Source organism: Ciconia boyciana, chromosome 2 (assembly GCF_034638445.1).
Source record: "Ciconia boyciana chromosome 2, ASM3463844v1, whole genome shotgun sequence".
Classification (NCBI taxonomy): Eukaryota; Metazoa; Chordata; class Aves; order Ciconiiformes; family Ciconiidae; genus Ciconia; species Ciconia boyciana.
The window spans coordinates 122,992,908-123,014,364 of NC_132935.1; the positions used below are offsets into that span (position 1 = coordinate 122,992,908).

Below are 21,457 nucleotides of genomic sequence, written 5' to 3' on the forward strand. Positions count from 1 at the left end.
TAAGGCCATTAGTACCTCTGAATACATAAATATGGTTCCTATACTCTGTGAAGAAAATTACTTGAGTGCAAGGAATGTGTCAAAAGTGTTATGCATAACATTTGTGTAGATAGAAGGGTATTTTCCCTCAAAAGTACTAAACTAAAGAAAAATAATCTTAAAACCTATGGCATCAGGGCATCAGTTTACTTTCATGCAGAGAAAGCTTTTTTTTTTTCCTTAAACCCTTCTTTTTTCTTGTGCGATGGCTTGGGTTGGCTTGCTTAGATCTGTTTCCCTTTGTAATATTTTCCTAAGATTCAAATTACCCTGAAACGCTTGGTTATCTCTGTCTGTGGTTGATGACCTCTGGCTTATTTCTGGTGCACTGCATCATCAAACAACATCAGTTTTCCTTCTGAAGCTCTATGAGAGTGAGAAAATCCTGTGGTTATGTCAGGAGACTTGTCTTCTATTTCTCCCTGGGTTATAAACTTCCTGGCAGTTAACCGCCAGGATTTTGACACGTGTGGTTTATGTGCAGTCTCTGAAGACTGCATCTAACCTAGCCTTTTTTGGCAAACTCCCCATTACACTCGTAGGCTGACACTGGAGCAGCTCCACCTCCACTGGGAATTCTAAAGTAGACCAGCAGCTTGTGTTGCTATCAAAGTGTTGTCTAAACTTGGTTAGAACAGATCTTGCTGGCAAAATAAGGCGATAGCAACTGCCAAAGACCTTGCTGGTGTTCTGAATGTGGTGTGACAGTCCTCATTGTTCTTAGCAAAGAAAAAATCTAAAACTCTTTCAAAGTGACTGATTCTTGTCTTTGTTTCTGCCTATAAGCCCCATTTTCCCCTGTCAGCAATAGAATTCTATGCTCTTCTCTACTAAAAGCAACATTAATTTGATTTCTGACATGAAGGAATCTGGGATCAGATTAAATTAGTATATGGGCTGTGTTTTCCAATAATAAGACCTTATTCCAGTTTATGAAGCACTTGCTGTGTATGAGTTTATTTATAGCTTTTAGATGATGATTTTCTTCAAGCAGTCTTCTAAAAAAAAAAGGAGGTTCATGATCTTTTGAAGACCTTTCCTATTCCATTTGATATTTATACTAAAACCTCAGATCCTTTCTATTTGTTTTTCATGAATTGTTTTGAAAATTATGTGGAGAACTTACAGAATTTTTAAATCTGACATCAGATTAAATGAAACCTAATTTGGATGGGGAAAGTTCTTATTGAGACCCTTCAAAGCTTTGTTATACTGTTTGTTTAAATTTTTATTTCTGATGACAGTTTCAAATATTTGTGAGAAGATTTTTTTTTTTGAGATCCAATGCCTGTCTTGTCAGTTAGGAGTTGACCTCTCCTGATCAGGATTTCAAGGTCCCCCAGAATTGGTGCCTATTTTTCCCCAATAGGATAGTAAGATTAGACATTCCTTCTTCATTTCACACAAACAGAATGTCAGAAAAATTAGAACAAATTTCTGCAGTCTCCTGTGTATCTTACAAAGAAGGAAGAAAATCATCTGGGTGTGCAAACCACTAGATTATTCCTCTTATTGTCATTTCAGGTTGTTAGGGTCTGGAATCTGTTTCATCAACTTTCATAACTTTAATACTATCTCATTTTCTGAAAGCGTAGCCCTATTTTTAGGCTGTAACACAGTATCACCATAGTAGGGGGAAGTTTATGATTGATTGAAGCTGGCAGAACTCAGAGTTTAGAATGTCTGGATTTGTGAAACTGCAGCTAAGGAGTGCCTGTTCCAGGCATCCTCTATGGAAAAGACCAAGGTCAGGAAAGGTTAAACTGAAAAATGGCAGCTTCCTGAACTTGTAGTTTGCTTATTCTAAAAAATTAACATTTGTTTCTACCTTTGAAATTACGGCAAATACTCTCATATCAAGCCATGTATGAATGCACATTCAGTTTTGCAGAATAGGCTCTCAAAAGTCAAAGATCAAAGCTGACAGCTGAGTTTTAGAAACCAGAGAGTCAGAATCATAATTCAGCTTTTTGCATATTTGAGGTTATCTCCGCTGGATACTCCTGTCAAGGCTGAGTGTGATATGAGAGAGCAAGCATTACAAGCAAATTCACTGGAGAAGAGGGAGAAAAAAAGATGGCTGTCTTTTTCTGTCCAGCAACCAGAAGACGATTAGATAAATGACCTTGTCAGGCTTTTATAAACCTCAGTTTCTACTGTCCTTCAGAATCAGTGAAGATAATAGTCAATTCTGTGCTGCAGGGTCCTGCTGAACATAATGTTGCCTATCTGTTATATCAGCATGAAACCTGCAGACCACAAAAGAATTAGTCCAGCATTTGCATGAATTAGGCAATATGCAGCACACTCCTTTTATGTTTTTTGTTAAACTAATCTTATTTATTGTAATATGTAAGAAATTTTTGGTTCATGTGTTTTTCACAAGCTATTATAATTTGTCTCTTATCAGCCAAATTAAAATCACTCAGTGGTGAACCCTGGCAAACAAAATGTCATCCTTAGCATGGGATAATTGCACACATCACACATTCTAGAGTTAATCAAAGTATAACCCCCGAGACTATAAACTCCCAAACTGTAAAAAACCACCAAGTTTTACTGCCTTTTACATGCTTATTGACTGGTTTTATTGGTGAGAGCTAAAATTTAGAACTGAATGGCAAAATATATTTCAGTAGTTTATTGAATTTATAAGAGATTTATTTTGATAGTAAAAAGCAGTTAAAATATAGGTGTCATGATTTGCTCTAAGGTTCTTGCATTTTGTGTTAACATTATTCATAAAAACCTAGGAAATCTCTATAATCTGCCCAGCTTCTAAAACATTGTCATGAAAAAGGGAGTGAACATTATGCTTGTTTTAATACGAGGTTGTGCAGTTTCAGAAAATGTTTCAAACATACTCTGTCTTTTGTCATGTCTATATATTTCAACCACACATATTGAAGTACCTAGCAGTATTTTTAATGCAGATTTGTAGGTAAAAAAGGAGTCAGTCATGTTGCATTAGAAACTTGTATTTGTATCAATTAAGTTTCTGTAGATGAAACTGCTTGCAGAATGGAGTCTGAAATTAGTAATCTAAAGTACTTTCTCCATAAGTAGTTATTAGAAAGTTTTATTAACTGATTTTTTCTCCCTTTCTCAGTGCCAAAAAATCTAAAATGTTTGTGTTTTGTAATTTCTAGTGCATAGTTCTTTCCTTTGTTTTTTAAACAGTCATCCCATTGTGTGGTGGATTCTAACACTACCTAAAGAGTATTTTTAAAGGTGATGTGAGTAAAACACAGCTCTGCTGTGGGTGAATAAGGGGATTAGAGACTGGTCCAATTTGAATGAGACTGGTTGTTAAGCTGTAAGATACTGCATGCTATTATCAAACAACTATACAAATTGCTGTTGGTGGAGTATGAGATCAGAGCCCAAGTGGCATAAGCTAGCATTATATGATCAATACATATACACTCGGCAGTATAAGTGCTCTATAGCAATACTTTTAGGATGTAAAAATGGTTTTGCAAATTAGGCATAAGATTACAAGGGCATAGATATTTCATTTAGAAAGTGGATGGACACTAAGCTGGGTGTTTTTACAGTGATATACAGCCTCATGCCTTATAAATAATAAATGTTGAAATCTGACAGATTCCACTAGAACCACTCAGCTCTCCAAAAAAGGGGGATAAAAGAGAGCTTGAGCACTGGTTTGAGATACGATATAAGAGAGTGGCACTGAGTAAACTCAGCCTGGTCTTGAGTCTGAATTTGACCCTTAGTGGGCTAGTGTACTTTTCAAATCTCTAAATGTTTAACTATAGAGCTAGAAAAACAGCAGGTAAAAATGCCTGCATGCTGTTAAGATTTGGTATATTGACATTTATCTGTAATTCCACATCAAACCAAAAAGGGTTTTTGTTATCCAGCAGGTTATGCTAGATAATCTCAGCGTTTTCTTCTGGCCTCAGTGTATGAATGAATCTGTTTTAAAGAACTGTATTTGCGACTACCTGTAACAAGTGTTCAAACATTAGCTGGCACAGAATAAGGCTGTTCCCACTAGCTAGAATACACAATATATTGTGTCAGTGATATTTATGCTCACTTAGTTTCTTATGCTCACTTAGTTTCTTTATGCACTGGTTTCCTATTTGTTTCCAGTTGCAGTTCAAAGGGTTGATTCTAGCTATGCGGAAAAAATACTTTTTGTCATGGTTGTCATAAACATCACTTCCTCATGCACATTTAATGACATCCAATGCAAATATATATAATGTGCATAATATAAACTAGAATTCTCTCCAGCTAACCATCCCAAAGTTTGTATTCCAGAGGCTCAGACATTTTGATCAAGTTTTGTTTCAACTGGTCTGACCTGCAAATTACAGAGCAGTGCACAGCAGATGAGTAAACAAGCTATGAGAGTCTAGCTGTGGCAGCACAAACCTCAGTCCAAATGAATTACTCTACTCGTGGTAAATTACCCTGCATGCAAGTCTCTGTTTCCTGGACTCGATTGTTTCTGGCAGCAAAGGTAGTTTGGGTACTTTTGCCGTATGCTGTGTCTCTCTTGACTGTTTCCCTGTCACCAGCTTTAAGTTAAGTGAGGTTTAAGAGGATGGTTATGCTGGTGGATGAGGAACCTGGATGAGAAGCTGCTGACAACAGGATGAAGTGTGGCAAAGAAGCATGTTTAGCATACGTTGCAGGCTTACAGGCACCAGGGAGGGAGGATAAGATGCATACTGATTCAGCAAAGCTAATGCTAAAGTTGGCAGACTACAAAGTTAATGGTAGCTCCTCTATGTTCTTGAAATCCTCAGGTTAGAAGTGTTTTACTCATGGATGAACATGCTGGTTAAATCTAAGTGAAATCATTATATGAGAAAACATAGTAAATGTATTACAATTCTTGTACTGTGTTATAAAAAAGGCCAGTTAAGAGGGGTCACTGTGTCTTTTAGACATTCAAGTCCAGGAATCTATGGAACTGGATCTGAGGAAGGACCGGAGGACATGCTGCTGCTGTGCACTGTTCCACCTGCTGCATTCACTCGCTGGCAGTTGCTGCAGACAACTGGGGAAGCATTAGTGCGAGCAGGCTTGGTGCAGATGTGTCTGTGGCATGAACTGAACTTTAGGGATCATGTCTGACTCATTCCAGTGCTGATGTCTATAGACAGTGGTGATAGAGGTGCACAATGTTTTTGGCCTAAGTATTGCTTGCAATTTAGTGACAGGTGGCTTTAGTCTCCAAAGCTTATGCGAAATGAAGCAGTGTCTCAGGAGAACTCTGTAGGGCAAGAAGGAGGAGATGGTAAAACTGAGCAAGCTTTGGGGCATTTCCATGGAATAGGTTCAATGCTTGAATGTAGACCAGGCAGAAGTAGCTTTTGTAGACCGTATAGTTAAATTCCTCCATGTGATTATGATGGTAAGAAGTTGTATGGAAATCTGGTGGCGGGAGGAGGTGGAAAAAGAAATTGGAAAGTAATTCTAGAAAACTGTTTGCTAGGGGAGCGTTAAAAAGGTATAGAAACCCAAACCAAGATGACCAGGAAACAGAAATTGGCAAATGGACTATGAGCTGACCTTGTTCTAGAAGCTAAAACTGTATAGCTTAACAAAGGATAGAGAAACGTCTCTGCTTCCTGACAAGGGCAAACAGTATTGAATTTGTTATCTTACCAGATGTTTTGCTTTCTAAAAGGTGGGATAAATAATGAGTTATTTTGATTCTTTTGAGTACTTAATGATAGAGGCAAAATTTTGGTTTGGTCAGAGAGTGAAAGTAACATTCTAGAGGAGAACTGTAAAATAGCAGCTGTGTTACCTTGGAAACAGTGAGAACCTTCATTAGGCAGGTTGCTGTTAATAAACAGCTAATTAAGGATACTTGTAACAAAGCATACATCATACAGTATTGCATCAGACTAAGTCAGTGTGTATTACCCTGAAGTCTAGCTCTACTGGGACAGACCATTAGCTAGTAAAAAAAATGAACACAGGTTCACTCATTTTGAAGAACATTAATAACTTAAAATAAATGAGGATAGGGGCTCACTATTAATCAAGATTGCCATGAAAGTTTGTCCAGCTCTGTTAGACTGCAACAGTATGTATGTACTGGGAATGGAAAAGGGATGGGAAGAATTACATATTATTTTGCTTAAATACAATCTAAAAGCTGCATAGAGTGCCAATGTTTGACTCAAAAGGACCTTTGGTTAACCACGGGGAAGGAATCCTTAGTATATGAAAATCTGCACTATGGGTTAAACCAAAGGTCCATCTAGTCCAGCACTTTATTCCTTCCACTAGTAGGTGCTTAGAGAAAGACTCAAGAACCGTGCAGGGATTATTTCATCAATAAAGTAAACAGTATTCAAGAAGGCAGAAGTTTAGGGCCTTTCTGAACTTTGAGTACGTCCAAAGCACTTTGGTCAACCTTGTTTAAAGGTTCTTCAAAAACAATTGCTTTTTTAATCTTTCTAGATGTTTGGCATCCAAAATCATCTCATAACAATGAGTTTTACAAGTACAAAGGATTTTCTTGTGCTTGTTTTAAATCAGCTGCCCCACAGATCTTGTTTCATGAGAATCAGTGAAGAATCATTCCTATTAACCTGAATACCATTTTGTACGCTGGTGGTCTCTTTTCCAACTGAAAACCCTGTTCAGTTAGCTCTCTCCTCATAGAAAAGCTGGGGTTTATACCTTTTCTCTTTTTGAAGGAATATTATAAATGCAGAGTATACAGACACTGGCTGTACTATAGATTTATATAGCAGCATGCTGTTACTTCTGTTTTCCTAATGAGCTCATCACAGCTGTTTGCTTGATTACCCTTGAACACTGAGATGGGGTTTTCAAAGGACTATTTAAAATGACTCCAAGATCTCTTTCCTGAGAGGCTATAGCTAATTTATAGATCATCATTATGCATGCATAGTAAAAGCTATTTTCTCCCCATGTGCTTTACTTCGTTTTTTAGCAACATTAGATTTCGGTTGCCATTTTATCAGTGATTTAGTCACTACTGTGAGATCCTTCTCCTATTTTTTGCACTTGATTCTAGTTTTAACTATGAGCAAATGAAGGGATTCTGATTTAAGAAGATACTGAGTAACATAGATCTCAACCCAGAGTAGTGGTTTCCCTCTATTTAAAAAGTGGCTATTTATTCCTGTGCTTTGTTTCCCATCTACTAACTAGTTTATAACCTGTAAGAGGACTTCTTATGTTATCACATCACAGTAATCCTTCTAGCAGCAGTGAAGAATGTTTTGGGATTTTGTGAAATTCTCCTGGGGACATAATATACTTACAGCCTGTTGTCCCTTTCATTTCAGAAACTCCCTGATGTGCGCACAATTGTTACTTGAGTTTTATTGTATAGAAAGGTATGGAGAGCCTTCTCTATACCTGTGTAAGGCAGCTTCTTTTCCTGACATAATTCTCTTCCAGTAAATTCTGTGGAAGGCAGAAAAAATTACATTAATTACCTATAATGTAGAACATATTTAGGTAATGTGTTGCAGTGCCTGGTGTGAGGACATTGTTCTTTCATTAATGCATTTTGTTCCACCGTTCTGGGCTGTCAATGTAGCTGATTAGGAGGAGAAATGAAGGGGTCACATCCTTATCTCCAGCGAGCAGGTCTGAGCTTCCTGAAGGAGCATGCCTTGTGCATTCCAGTGTCTTCTGAAAACTGTGGTCATCAGAAGTAGTGGAGTTGAGCTTAACAATGAGGACTTTCAGATGGTGGTCGGTCATGGAGTTTCTTTCCATAGTAAACAACGATTGGGGAATTTTACATGAACATCTTAAGTAATAGCTCTGACTTGGAAAAGTAGTTACTCTAAAATATTTTGTTTTAAAAAATAACTGAGTTCATAATCTTTGTACTGCAAGAGACTTGCTTTAAATGTTCCACCAATGAAATACTAAATTAAAATTCAAGTTTCCAGACTGCAGCGCCTCAGTATTTATCCACAATATGAGAAGTTTAACCACCCAAAATTCAGGATCAGGTTGCCCAACATTTCAGCTACCCAACCACAACACATATGGTAGGATTTTCCAGAGAGAAAACTGGGATAATCTAAGTTAGGAGCTCTGCTGATTTATATGGGGAATATAGACCTCTAACTGTATGTGGATTTGGATGGTTTGAGTATCTTCTGAGGCACAGAACACAGGGGCCACATGATACTCAGTACACTCAGAAAATCTCTAGTACACAGGACTGTAAAACTTTCCACAGGGTTAAAGCACAGGAGCTAAGCTCAGTTCATATTTTGTCATAGACTCTCTGAGCTTCTGTATATTTCAGGTCTCCAATTATAAAATGACAACAAGAATAACTACGTCATCTCTGGTATGCTGCGAAGTTATGTATCGTAACAGAACTGGGGCACTTGGCTAAATGCAGCAAGGATGGCCACAGAAGTGATTTGAGTGTATGTAACCACATAGCTTTGTACCAAGCTGACTGTACAAGGATCTGCTTAGCTTTTTACAGTGATCTTGAGGTTACATCCTCTCTTTTCAGGAGATGTGACTTAACCCACAATAATATTTTTTGCAAACTCTGAATGAATGATATGACTGATCTGGTACATTGATACACATTATGTGTAGCAGTATATGCTGAGTGTTGGGCAAGACTGTTGTGTTCCTGACTGCTGGGCACACCACCTACCTCTCGATTTTTCACTGTGTGCGGGCACTGCTCTGTGCTGCTGGTGTACATAGTATGGACAGTCATCTCCGTGGTGTCACGCTCTGTGGTAATGGGCAGTGATGTGCATCAGGCGGTACCAAGAAATCACCTCTCCGGTGCTGGGCTTTGTGCTCTGGTGGGCACAGCTTTTGTGAGTGTCAGTCATATGGTTTATAGCCTGGGCATCCTCCTCTGTGGCGGTGTTTCTGTGTGTACACCCTGCGTGGAGCCACTGCTTTCCTTGCTCCTCACGTGCGTGTGTCGCGGTATGCGTGTGAGCCCTGTCAGGGATGGAGACGGTGTTTGCCCGGCCCTGCATGCTGGGCTCTCCTCTCTCCCTGCCGCACACGCGAGGCACCCTCTCCCAGTGCCATCAGCCTGCGTGCCTATGGGTCTGCTCGTCCGCCCCACAGCCTGCATGCTGGGCACCCTTTCCTTTGGGGTCACCTCTCTGTGTCACACGGCATGTGCGTGCGCGTCACTGCTCGGGGCGCGTGGGCACTCCCGTGTGCCATTTCGCTGCACCATGCAGTCTGTGTGTATGGCATGCCTTTCCCCCTTCGCTGTGTGTCTCCGTGTCCGTGTGCGTGGCACCCGCCCACGCGCAGGGCCCTGCGCGGCTCCCGCGGCCCGCGGCGGCCGGCCGGCTCCCGCCGCCAGGGCAGCGCCCTGCCCCTGGCTCGGGCAGGCGGGGCGGCCGAGGGGGCGGCCGGCGGGAGCCCGCCGAGCCGCGGGGCACCAACCGCCGCCCAACTCCCCTCAGCAACTCGGGAGGAGGCGGCGCGGCGGTTCCCTCGCCCGGCGCGGCCCGGCCCCTTCTCCCTCGGGCGCCGCCCCTCTCCGCGCCGCCTGTGAGTCAGGGCTTTGCCGGGCACGGGCGGCAGCCGCGTCCGGAGCGGACTCGCAGTCTCCGCCGCGGGGCTCCATGGAGAAGGCGGCAGCGGTGAGCGAGGGCGGCGGCAGCAACAGCAGCAGCCGCAGCAGCAGCCGCCCCACGTCGGCAGGCTCGTCTCCCTCGTCCTCCTCCGCCAGCCGCGGGCTGCCGGGCCGGGCGGCGGCCGCGGGGAGGCTGGATGGAAGCGGGGGGGCCGGCGGCGGCAGCAGCCCCGGCTCGGCGGCTGCCAGCCCCGGGGGCGCGCAGGCGCCCGGTGGCGGCGGCGGAGGCAGGCGGCGGGAGCCGGTACTGGAAGGGACGCTCAGCAAATACACCAACCTCCTGCAGGGCTGGCAGAGCAGGTAAACCGCCGGGCCGGCCCCCGGCGGCGCTGTGGGGCCGCGTCCTCCCCCAGTGGGCGCCGCTCCTCACCCCCAGCCGCCCCCAAGATGGTGTCCGGGCAGCTGGTGCCGCCGCCCCGCCTCGACCCCTCCCTGGCCGCCGCGGGCAGGTAGGCCGGGCTGTGCCGCCAGCCCTGCCTGTGGCTAGGCTCCCTTCCCCTCCGCGCCCGCTTACCTTCATTTTGTTTGACTTGTTCGTTTTCCCAACCCAAGGAGCAGTTGGGCATAAGGACGGGGCGGGGGGGGGCGGCCCGGTGGTTGGGTCGGCGGGCGCAGGGCAGCGCGGCCGGAGCGGTGGCCCCCAGAGCTGCTGCCGCAGGTGCGGGCGGGGGCAGGCGAGGAATAACGCTGCACATGCTGTTCTCCCGGCAGTGTTCCGTTTTTAAGCTCCTTTTCTATCACGTTAGTTTCCTTCTTCTGTGAAGTTATCTTGGATAACTAAAGAATGAAAAGCTGGGTGAGAGCCTCCCAAAATAAATGGGAAAAATGCCACGCTTGTGATTATTGCTGTTATTTTTTTGCTACGGGGTGGGAAAGTGGAAACAGTTACCTGTGTGTTTATGAAGATCTTTTCTGTTGCTATGTCCTTCCTGTTTGACGAGTCCTAGTTTATGTTGATAGGGTGAAAGGCCCTGGTCCTGCAATTTGTTGGGTGTGGACAGGCTGATGTGCATCTGTGGAAGTCCCGGGGAAGGTCTTGTTTTGAATCTGGTGTCTCCGTGCAAAATTTTTTACAGAGTTGAAGCCAGACTGTGGAATTAATAATGCTGTGTTGGGATCTGTTGAAACCAAGAGAGGAGATTTCTTATTAGTGTTTTACTTCTCATTGTTAAACTTTGTCCTCTTAGTGGATGGATGAGGATGGGTATCTAAAACTTGACTTTTTAATGCAAGGCATCACAGTGATGGTTTTGAAGAGAAGCGAATGCTATGGAGAGAACATTTATAGGACTTACAAACCTTTAAAAAACAAAACAACCCCAAACCTACCAAAACTTGCTGTTGCATATATTAAGTGATCCCAAGCAGTAAGAACATGGAAGTGGTTGGGTCCTTGGTGTTCTGACAGTAATTTTAAAGTATTTATAAGTGACAGAGTTAAATTGAAGAAATTCTGATGATGCTGACTCCTGTGGGGCTAAATCAGTGGTAGAAGTATTGTGGCAGTACTTTCTGAAAAGTTTCAGGAGCTGGTCTAATTCCATACACTGGAGGACATGCATAGGTACGCCAGCTATGAGTGGTAATGAATATGTCTGGTATGATTTGGATACACACTCATCTCCATAAACTAGACTGCTTCAGTGTAGACGTAGAGAAGGCCCTTTACTGTCATTTGGTTACTGCACTTCTGTGCTAGATTTACATTAGACTTGTATCTGTTTGTTGATTTGTGCAGTCCTCCTGTAGTTTTGCTTAAAAACCAATTAAACACATTTGATACCTAAAATGTAGGACTAAAATTCATGACTAAAAATAAAAAGCCCACCCCTCCCCTTTTTTTCCCCCCCGACACCTCCATCTCTTTTTGTAGAAATGGCAACTCTTTTTACTGTGAGTGATTTTAAGGGTCACTTTCATGTAGTCTGATGAAATTACAAAACAGAGGTTTTTGCTTATAAATCTTTGGGTCTAGAACTGCCTGTTTGTTGTATTTCAGAACAGATTAAATAAGGCCGACAGCTTGAAATAGCATGTATAATCTTTGCCTGTCCAAGAAACTTTTATCTGAAAACATCAGGGGAAAAAAGATAAACTCACTTAAACAATTCTACCATAGCATTTGGAAATTATTGTCCGTTTATTTTTAGCAGTCTTTTTTAATGCTGCTTTATCATGCTTTGTCAATTGCCAATTTTATTTTCTGTAAATCTGGCTATTTGAGCAAATGGTTTATGGTGACACAGAGCTCTTTTGCTAAGTAACTTTAGTTTGTTCGGTTATTCTGTTCTGTCAATGTATGTATTGGTTGTTTGGGATGGGGAATCTGATACAACTTCTAAACAGAACAGTTGAAGCTTGAGGCTTACAGAAGTAGGTCGTCTTGTAACGTCCAATAAATGAGTAGTGATCTGTGGATTCGAGTGTGGTTGTCTGTTTGGCCTTCTGAATATTTGCCATGGAGTATGTTTTCTGTGAATTGGAGCTCAGTCTGTAAGTTTTGGCAAGTGACTTCATAGCTGGCACCTGCAAATCAATCAAGAGTGTATGTGCTACTGAATGATCATACAAATTAGTTTTGAATTTACTTCATCTGAAAAAACACAAGATTGTTTAACCTCATGATCAATACAGACAGATGGCGTGAATATAAATAAAATGGAATAAAGCGAGAAGTAACAGTTCAGTGATCATAGATTTGGAATGTTCTTCTTTAAAGCTCTTTATCCATTAGCCTAAATAATTTAAATGTATTTAATGTTAGCTTATGCCATGTGGTATTGAAGTTGAAAGGCTTTCCTAGGTTATCCAACACTTACTGTGCAGAGTAGCCTCTACAAGTCTAAAGAAATTACTGTCATTTGAATTATTATAAATTAGTGACACTTTTTTATCAATTGTCCTTTAACAGGTGTATGCAAGACAGTCTTACTTTGGATGAGGCAACTGAATATGAATACTGAAGCATAACACTGCATTTATAAGCATTAACCAAAGGCCTCAAATTCAGTCAGTCAGGAGAGCTGCATTGCTTCTTATTTGAAGAATTTCTGAGGGTTTGTTGTTTATTACTAAAGAAATCTATTCTGCTGTAGCAGGTTCAGGAACAACTGATTTGGAATGTGTGAGGTTCTTGTTCACCTTTATAACAAGCAGAAGGAAACACTGCTTTTTTTAATTGTTTTGAGACAGTTTGTTGTGTGATGAAGATGTTAAGGGGTCTGGGCATCTAGAGGTCTCCACTAAAGTCTGTAACTTTCTCTGGATTTATACAGGTATGAGAGCAGAGAGCGGAACTTAATCTAAAATGCAGACACTTTGACATAAGAACACTTGTGTCTGGCCTGAGACATCCGGGCATCTGACTGTTTTTACTATGAAATTACAAATAATTATGTTCTCAGAATTGAAGGATTGTTACAAAGCATTTCTATTGGGATTTACTTGTTCTACATGTATGGGAGAGTAGTAGCTTGTATTTTAAATGGGAGTTGTGTGGGTTTGATGGACAAATATGTCTCTCATGTTATGCAAAACCTATTTTGCATGAGTTAATTTGATATTAATGAAATACTTATTGTCTGTGGCATTATTATCCTGTTTTTGAATAGATCAGTAAAATGTTGTAAAAGGTCTTAAAACTCCATTTGCCCAAGGTGGTGTGAAATTCACATGTGGTCTGCGTCCCCCTCCCCACTTTTTCCTTGAAAATGTTTTTAGTACTTGTGCTTGTAGGGTTTTGTCTTGCAGGCATGTATAAGCCCCTGGATCATCTGCATTTGGGCTGGGGCTTAAATTTGGATTTGTAACAACAACAAGTGGAGCCCCAGCTGATGGATGTTGTTGTTACTTTTCTGAGCTGAACTGCTCTGTGTAAATTATTCTATAGCCCAGGTGTTTTCTAAAGCATTACTTTGGCCTATTCCTGTTTCCTCTCTCAGTTGAGAAATATATCGTGTTAACAAGTCTGCATGAATTGTGCCCGATGAACTTATTGTGCTTGGGCACCACCAGACTTCTTTTGGGGGTTGGCTGCATTCCTTGGATGTCAACAAAAAGTGTACTTTGGGGCAATTTGGGGATTTTTTGTGCTCAGTCTCTTACTGGGCTTCACAATGCTGTGGTGTGGTCTCTTTGCTTGTGTAGTTGCAGAGAGCAGTTGCAATCTGACTGCTGCCACCACAGAAAGGCCCTTCCTTTTTTCCAGTGTCCCCAGCAGCAGCTAGGGGATACTGCCAGAAGAACCAGCAGACTTTAGTGCTGCTTTAGGGGCTGCTGCCTTTGGCTCCCAGAGGTTATGCTGCTCTGACCGCAGCTGTTATGGGAGGGTTGTTTTTTAAGTTTGTCAACAAAATGTGTCAACACTTTTTTGTGCTATAGCACCTACAAAAATCTACATGGAATGTTTTTTTATTATTGTTTTTAAAAATTTTATATATATTCTGGTGAAAGAGGTTGTGACCTCTTAGCAGGGGAATCGATGAAGATACTTCAAACATGGTAATAATCCCCCTCTGCCTCCTTCTGAATTAGCTAGTCCATCTTTTGCAGAATTTTGGGATTGACACATCTGCTTGTGGAGCTTTGGGGTAGTTAACACCTCTAGTAGTTGCTAATTCTTCAATGGTACCAGTCAAGCTGTTCTAGCAATGAATTGTGGCCTTTTTCCAGTGTAAAAAATGAGTAGATGGTTACTGAACAAACTATGACTATAGTTATATAGGTATACCAATGTAGCTGCTGGGAGGGAAGTGTGTCCTAGAGAAAGAAACTGTTTTTTTTAATATAGAAAAAACCATACTGTCAGGATTCTAACAGTAGACAGTATCTGAGAAGGAGAAAATAACCATGTGCTTATTTAATGTTTGTGAATTTTGCTGAAATGGGAATTTTTTGTGTTCTCACTAGAATCAGAATAACACCAACCCCTCCACTGCATATCTTTTTGCCTTCGTGTGTTTCTGGCGTATCTATATGGGGCTTTGTGTAGTGTTGTAATACCTTGCAGGATTTATTTGTAGAGTTTGGGAAGAGGGAGACTATTTTAAGGAGCTGGAGATGCAGCCTTCTCTCTTTCTTCTGTTGTTGGAAATTGCTCCTTAAATTTTGGAGCCTTGATTATAATTTATTAGGAATTGTGGCAACTTTAAATTTTCAAGGCGTTTTGATAATATTGGGCTAACATTCTATTAAGGATTTTACTTGCAAAATAGATTTTACTAGAAACTGTGTTGTCCATTCACATGTAGATTCTGTTTGTAGTAGGAGGCAATGTGGAAAATAAAAAAACTACTTAAAACCAACATGTTTCAGTTCTTTCAAACAAACGAACAGGATATTCTCTGTGCTGAACACTCAGGAGTCGCGTATCTTGCGTTATTGAAATTAAGATATATGTCATTAGTTTCAGATAAACTTGGAATTTAAAATGTCAAAAATCAGTTATTAATAAGTTCTGTTTTGGATTAAGACACTAATCTTTTTTTCTTAATCCTAAAATCTGTGTAGCAAAAATAATCACATTCTAATGTAAGCTTTCTTTTTTTTTCCCTCCTCTCCTTCCTTCACTTTTTGCTGTTGAAACTTTTTCCCTGTAAGTATCATTAATGCACACTTAAAGAAAAGAAACAAACAAAAGTAAAAAAAAAAAAGTAATCTCTATAAATGTATATCCTTAATTTCTTTGTAGGAAAATTAGAACTTTCAGTTAAGATGCACTTTGTCTTTGTTTAGTTAGTGGTTGATTAAACCTAACTGGTTTAGTCACAAACTGGTTGATTTAGTTTGAATAGCTTTTGCTGTTGCCTCTAAACCAGCTCTGTTGGGAGAATGGAGAAGGCTGTTCAAACAGTGAAGTCAGAGAAAGAATTTTAACAAGGTAAGAAGGAGGCATCATTCTCTGCCCTTCAGTGATGCTTACAAGAAACACTTGGAAGAAGACAACTTTGAACCTCAGGTTGAAATTGAAAAGGATGGTCTTGTGATTAAGGAATTGGTTTGCACTGTGGAGACAGGATTCTGCTTGGAGAACTGCTATGGACATTTCTCTTGTACCCAGGCAGGTAACCCAAGTTCTTTGTTCTTCAGCTGCTTGTGTCACATGGTATCAGGGCTGTTTATGCCTATGCAGAGGATAAATTCATATAATGCATAATAATCTAATGCATAAGATGCTTGATGATAATGTAGGAAAAATCTGTTTAAAACAAATGAGACTTGGGCATTTTTACTCAGGCAGTATATTTGAGATTTACAAGTGCACTTCAGAGCTGAGCAGCAGTCTTGTACCAGAGGGAATGAAGTGACAGGCAAAATAGAGCGTGGTCTTCCTTTCACCCAGATGTCACACTTAGTTTTCAGACGGTGAAAATAAGTGGCAGTTGGCACTAACACTGAAGCATGCACTTACCCTTATCTGGGTTTTGTTATTACTAGCTCATTTTGCTGCTGGCTTTTTGAATGGTGATTTCTGTGCTTAGCAACGCAGTGATAAATGTGGTTAGAGGGAGCACACATGCACTTGCTGGCTCGTTTAAAAAAACCCACCAGTTTATGAATATGGATTTTATTCATGTAGGAGAAGTGACAGTAAGCTGTTAAACTAAGTAATGTCCCTGGAGCCTTTTCATGAGTATATAGGAAAAGTGTTCAAAAGATTTCCCCAGTCATTTTATATTTAAAAACAATTGTTTAATAAGAAGAATGTATTTGGGCTTTAGCTTCTCCTAATAGTCTTACTTTGTTCTTTATGATGTATTTAAAAGGCTGAACCTTCTAAGTGAAAAGGATGATAAAAATTGCCATAACTGTTGGTTTTTAATGTAAAATTGTATTTGTTAAATATGTATTATAATGAATGATGAAACAAAATGTATTGAATTTGGTTCAACTAAAAATGCTGAGTTTGTTTCTTTGGTCCTAATACACTTCCACAACTTTATTTTCAAGTATCTTGGCATTGTGCTTTAGATCTTGTAGGCTTTTGTGGATATCTTACTGAGATGTCTGATTACTTTTTGGAACCTAATCCAGGGAGGCAAAGTTTGCTTAGTATTTAACTGTTGCATATGAAAATATTTCAGTCAGTGCTGTCTGAATGCTACTGCACTTCTTTTTCCAAGATGGCATTTAATTAGTAGGTAATATAAAATTGAAGAATGTAGGTCCTTAACTACCCAGTTCTGTAGCACAAGCCATAGAATTTGTTGTGGTTTCTGTTCCACTTAGACTTGTGTTTCTCTTTGTATATATATGTGAGATTTTTTTTCCAGTGATAGAGGATTCTCCACCATAGCTATGGGAACAATTTGCCGAGCTTTAATCACCACTTAAAAAACTGCCTGTTGTCTTAATACATGTCAGCCTTTGACTTTTCACTGAATCTCATTATGCTAGTTGTGTATGAGACTGAAGATACCTCTTATCAGATTTAATTTCTATGTGCAGTCTTTTTGGGCAGGCTAGGTTATCCTTTGTCTGTATTTGAAGTATCCAGATCAATGGAGTTTTCTTGCTGCAAGTCAGATCTCCCAGTGATTTTACTAATTTATGATAGTTCTCATTATTGTTTGGTATTTCAATGTTTTTCTTCAGATGTGGACATCAGAACTGTGTACAGTTTCAGTTGTGGTTGCACTGGGGATCAAATACAGGGGTGATGCATCCCATTTCCTCCAACTCGATATTCCCTGCTTAAAAAGTTCAAAGACCATTAGTTTTTTAGGTCTCCCATCATTATTTTTTTAAAACTAGGTTGTTAATTTTGCCTCGTAAGTTTAACTGTTAGTCTAATTGCACACAACACTCAGACCTCATGTTCCCTGGTGCTGCCTGGGTTCTCCAGACAGGTATCTTCATACCCATGCTCTTGTTATTTCCTACTTGCTTTGTTTAAGCTGTCAGTGGCACAACACCCTGGTGCTTGTTACGCTGTTTTCTCCTGATATCCGGTATACTTCTTGATCCAGTAACATATGGTGTAGTACTACCAAAATGAGTGCCAGAAGCGTCAAAATGAAGGAGTAGCACTTAACTATCCTTTTTTGGATGGGAAGGCGATGAAAAGGAGTGCTGTGGGAGCTGTCTCCCTGCAGTATGCTCTCTCCACGGTTAGCATGTTTTTGCGTATCCCCAGTAATACTTCTTGGGCTTTCTTATGGTGTGTGCATGCCCTGTTTTTGAGGGGGTAAAAATAGTAGTTAATGATTTGTTTACAGAAGACAATTTTAAAATATAGTTGAGGAAACTGATTATTAGTTGGAAGAATTACTTGGACAAAATAATCAGTAGATTTTCCTTACCCTGAATTTCTGTGAGTCAGTGCTTTTCCAGGTAAATCCTCTATCTTGTAGTTATGACTTTTTTGTCATTAGATGTATGATTTTATTTTGACAGTGTTGGAATGCACGTTGTTTGCTGATGATGGCTTGTTTTCATGTCATCAGCAATCTTTATGGAAATTTTTTTTTTCCATCTAGGTCATTGCTAAGCAATCCAAAGCCAAGAACTGATTGCCAAGGAACCCTATTAGAAATACATTCACTCAAAGATCCTAATTGAGTTATATTTTGAGGCTGGCTCCATCTTTTAACTGTTTTTCAGTGCATTTAATGTGTCTTGTTCATTTTTTTATTGTACTTAAAAGTCAGTGCTGCCTGTATTAGAACATTGCTTCAATGCTGTTAATATTATGAAGCAAACTTGTGATATCAGAAACCTAGCAGGTTTTCTGGAGGAAATTTGTTTTTAGTAAATGCATACTGATTGGTGTTAATTATCTTGCTTTAAATATCTTTTGTTTGTTTAAAAATGTACTGTATCAGCTGTTGCGTTATTTTATTGAGCATTGGATAGTCTGAGAGGCCTAAGCAATTAACTAGGCTGTTGCATTTATACCTTTTAAAATGTTCGCACAGTGTAGTATCCTTCAGTTTGGGAACTTTCCCATTGGTTTTGGTGGAAAGGAGCTGGCTGCACCAAGTATTGATGAACCTTAGCATTTTGAATCATTCACTATATGCTTGGTGAAACCTAATAATTTTGTTGGTAGTGTCTTTCTGATAAAATTACGGTTTAAAATTTGGAGTACTATTCTTCAAAATGAAAGACTGGACTACACTGATATGTAGTATTAAGTGCTGTATGCTTGGTGCTTGTTTCAGGACCCTTCCACAGGCTAAATGTGGTTGCTATTGTGTATCTCTTAGTCCAGTGCACCCACTCAAGAGTGTTGTACAGCATTTGCAGGTGCCTTAAGGTAGTTGACTGGAAGGACCTTAGGCTATCAGTTGGATGGTTGTAAGTTGAAATCTAAATTAATGTTTTTCTGTGGTTTTGATTAAGTTACTGCTACAAGTTAATATATCAAGTACATATTTCTCAGTGACCTGGGAAATGGCTTTGCTTCAACTACACAGCCTTTTAGAGATTACCTGTTACAATATTAAGAGTCGCGCCTTATATAGTGTGCCTTTCATGAGGTTCCCAAGATGTTCTTATAAAATAAGTCAGTAATGATTATTTGATTTGCTTGGGAATGGACTTGGAGCACAGTTAAGAATTGTCAATGGACAACTTGTCTAGGGCATTCAACAGTATATTTAAAAGTTAGAGGAAGTGCATAAATATGAGTTGGGACTCTGTCGATAAAGCTTCTGTGTTTACCTTATGTACAGAATTGTTAACCACACTGCCACTTACAGCTGTATTGGTTGCTATGTCTTTAATTGACATAGGATGAGGCTTTTACGTAAGGGACACAGACACACTGTGGGAAGATATACGCACTGGAGTCAGAGTAATATGTTTAACCTCACCAGGAGAGGTGTGTGTGTTTTTCTGGCTTTGGAATATGGAGAAAACCTTCCTAGTAAAAGGAGAATAGTTTAAGCTAGTTCAGGCAAGACCAGGCATTCTGCTATTATTCTCCTTAAATTTATAAAATTAAAAAAAAAAAAAAAAAAGGGAGGGAGGGGAAGAGGGGAAATGGCCAATTTGTTGTCTGTTGCTGTTGTTTGGAGCTGGCAGGGAATTGAAGAAGAGTTGTATCAGGTTTTTCCATACTGCTTTTATCATGGTGATAGGAGGAAGATAATGAAATTGATCATGAAAAAGATACCGAAGTGGAGGCAAGATGGAGAAGCAAAAAATGTGTTATTCATTGCTGCAAGCATTTGGGCATTTTGCACTGGCACAAAAACCTCTCCTGAAGGTGGTTGGTGTTTTTTTTTTTTTTTTTTTTTTTTTGTGCCTTATCACAGTAAACTTTTCATAGAAACTCTTGAAAACTCTTTATTCTGCTCTTGAAAACAGAATAAAGAGATTTCTCTCTCTCTCTCTCTCTTTTTTTTCTTTTCTTTTTTTTTTTTTTGAGCTGGAATGTTTGCCTTCCACACCAGAAGGTGTAGTGTGGGTTTTGTGTTCTTTTTTCTTTTCCCCCTCCCTTCCCCCTCCCTTCCCCCTCCCTTCCCCCTCCCTTCCCCCTCCCTTCCCCCTCCCTTCCCCCTCCCTTCCCCCTCCCTTCCCCTCCCTTCCCCCTCCCTTCCCCTCCCTTCCCCTCCCTTCCCCCTCCCTTCCCCTCCCTTCCCCCTCCCTTCCCCCTCCCTTCCTCCCTTCCCCCTCCCTTCCCCCTCCTTCCCCCTCCTTCCCCTCCCTTCCCCCTCCCTTCCCCCTCCCTTCCCCCTCTTTTCTTTTTTCACCTGTCTTTTATCTTACCTGGTTAATACGCTTTGATTTTGTGACTGTTGGGTTCATGTGTCAAACTTGATCTTATTTTTATTATGCAAGTGCAAGGAAAGGGTAGTTTGGCAATAGAACAAGGGAGGAAAGAAGAGGTGTAGAATGGTGGGAGAGGTTTAGAGAAGGAGTTAAAGCCTCTGGAGGAGGACTGATGGAGGGAAAGGGAGCCATGGAAAGGAAAAAACAGAGGAGAGAAATAAGTATATATTGAGCTGAAGACAGCACAAGGATAGACCTTTACCACTTTAAAAAAAATATCTAGAAATCATGTAACATGAATTCAGAATGAAGTCTTGGAAACCCAAGTGAGATAATTTGCTCTTATTTATTAATTTTAATACTGCCATTAAGAATGGCACACAAGAAGTAGAGAGGAAATTATAATTTTCTAAATTGCAGAATGCGTAGTGCAATGAGGATTTTTCTGGTTTTGCTTTCTTTCCTCTGCCACCTTCTGTAGCAGAGCTCATTTCAGGCTAGTAGATGACTGATGTGAATAGCAGCCAGAGGAAGCTACTGACAGTGTCCACCTGGATATATATTAATGTGCCAGACTTACCTTTGGCCTTTTAAACACGATATTGTTTATGTGGGAATTCAAGAATATGTGATGATGAAACTGTTTTCCTGTTAAAGGTTATACGTATTGTTTCTTCATTTCTGATTAAAACAATAAGGATCTGGATTTTTGTAGAGCGACGCTTTTAGAAATATAAATATAAAGCAGCAACCTAATGCATAAAGGTCTTTGGAAGTAATTGTTGCTCGCAAATCTACATACGCTTTCCTCAGAAGGATCATGGCTAATGCACTGCATATCTCACAACATATTGATGAAACCACCCTCTCATGGACTCTTTGGACTCTATACATATGTTTCTAAGAAACAGTGTTGACAAGATACTCTGTTGTGAAGATGGCTGCATATCAACTGTCAGGATAAAGACCAAACATAGAAACTGAAACTTCTCATTTTAGTCAATGAATTGATAGTCCTAAGAGTAAAGGCAAGGCAAACACTATTGGACTGCAAAGTATTGGCACAGAAAGCCGAAAAGTTCC

The 21,457-nt window shown here is 40.3% G+C and overlaps 1 protein-coding gene across 1 annotated transcript in view; it reads left to right on the plus strand.

The window, feature by feature from the left end:
- The first annotated feature begins 9,534 nt into the window (after window positions 1-9,534).
- OSBPL10 (oxysterol binding protein like 10) overlaps window positions 9,535-21,457 on the plus strand; it is a 122,940-nt gene continuing 111,017 nt past the window's right edge. The window contains exon 1 of the mRNA XM_072853923.1: window positions 9,535-9,958. Coding sequence (XP_072710024.1) covers window positions 9,648-9,958 — 311 coding nt within the window. The 5' untranslated portion in view covers window positions 9,535-9,647. The remainder of the gene's footprint in view (window positions 9,959-21,457) is intronic.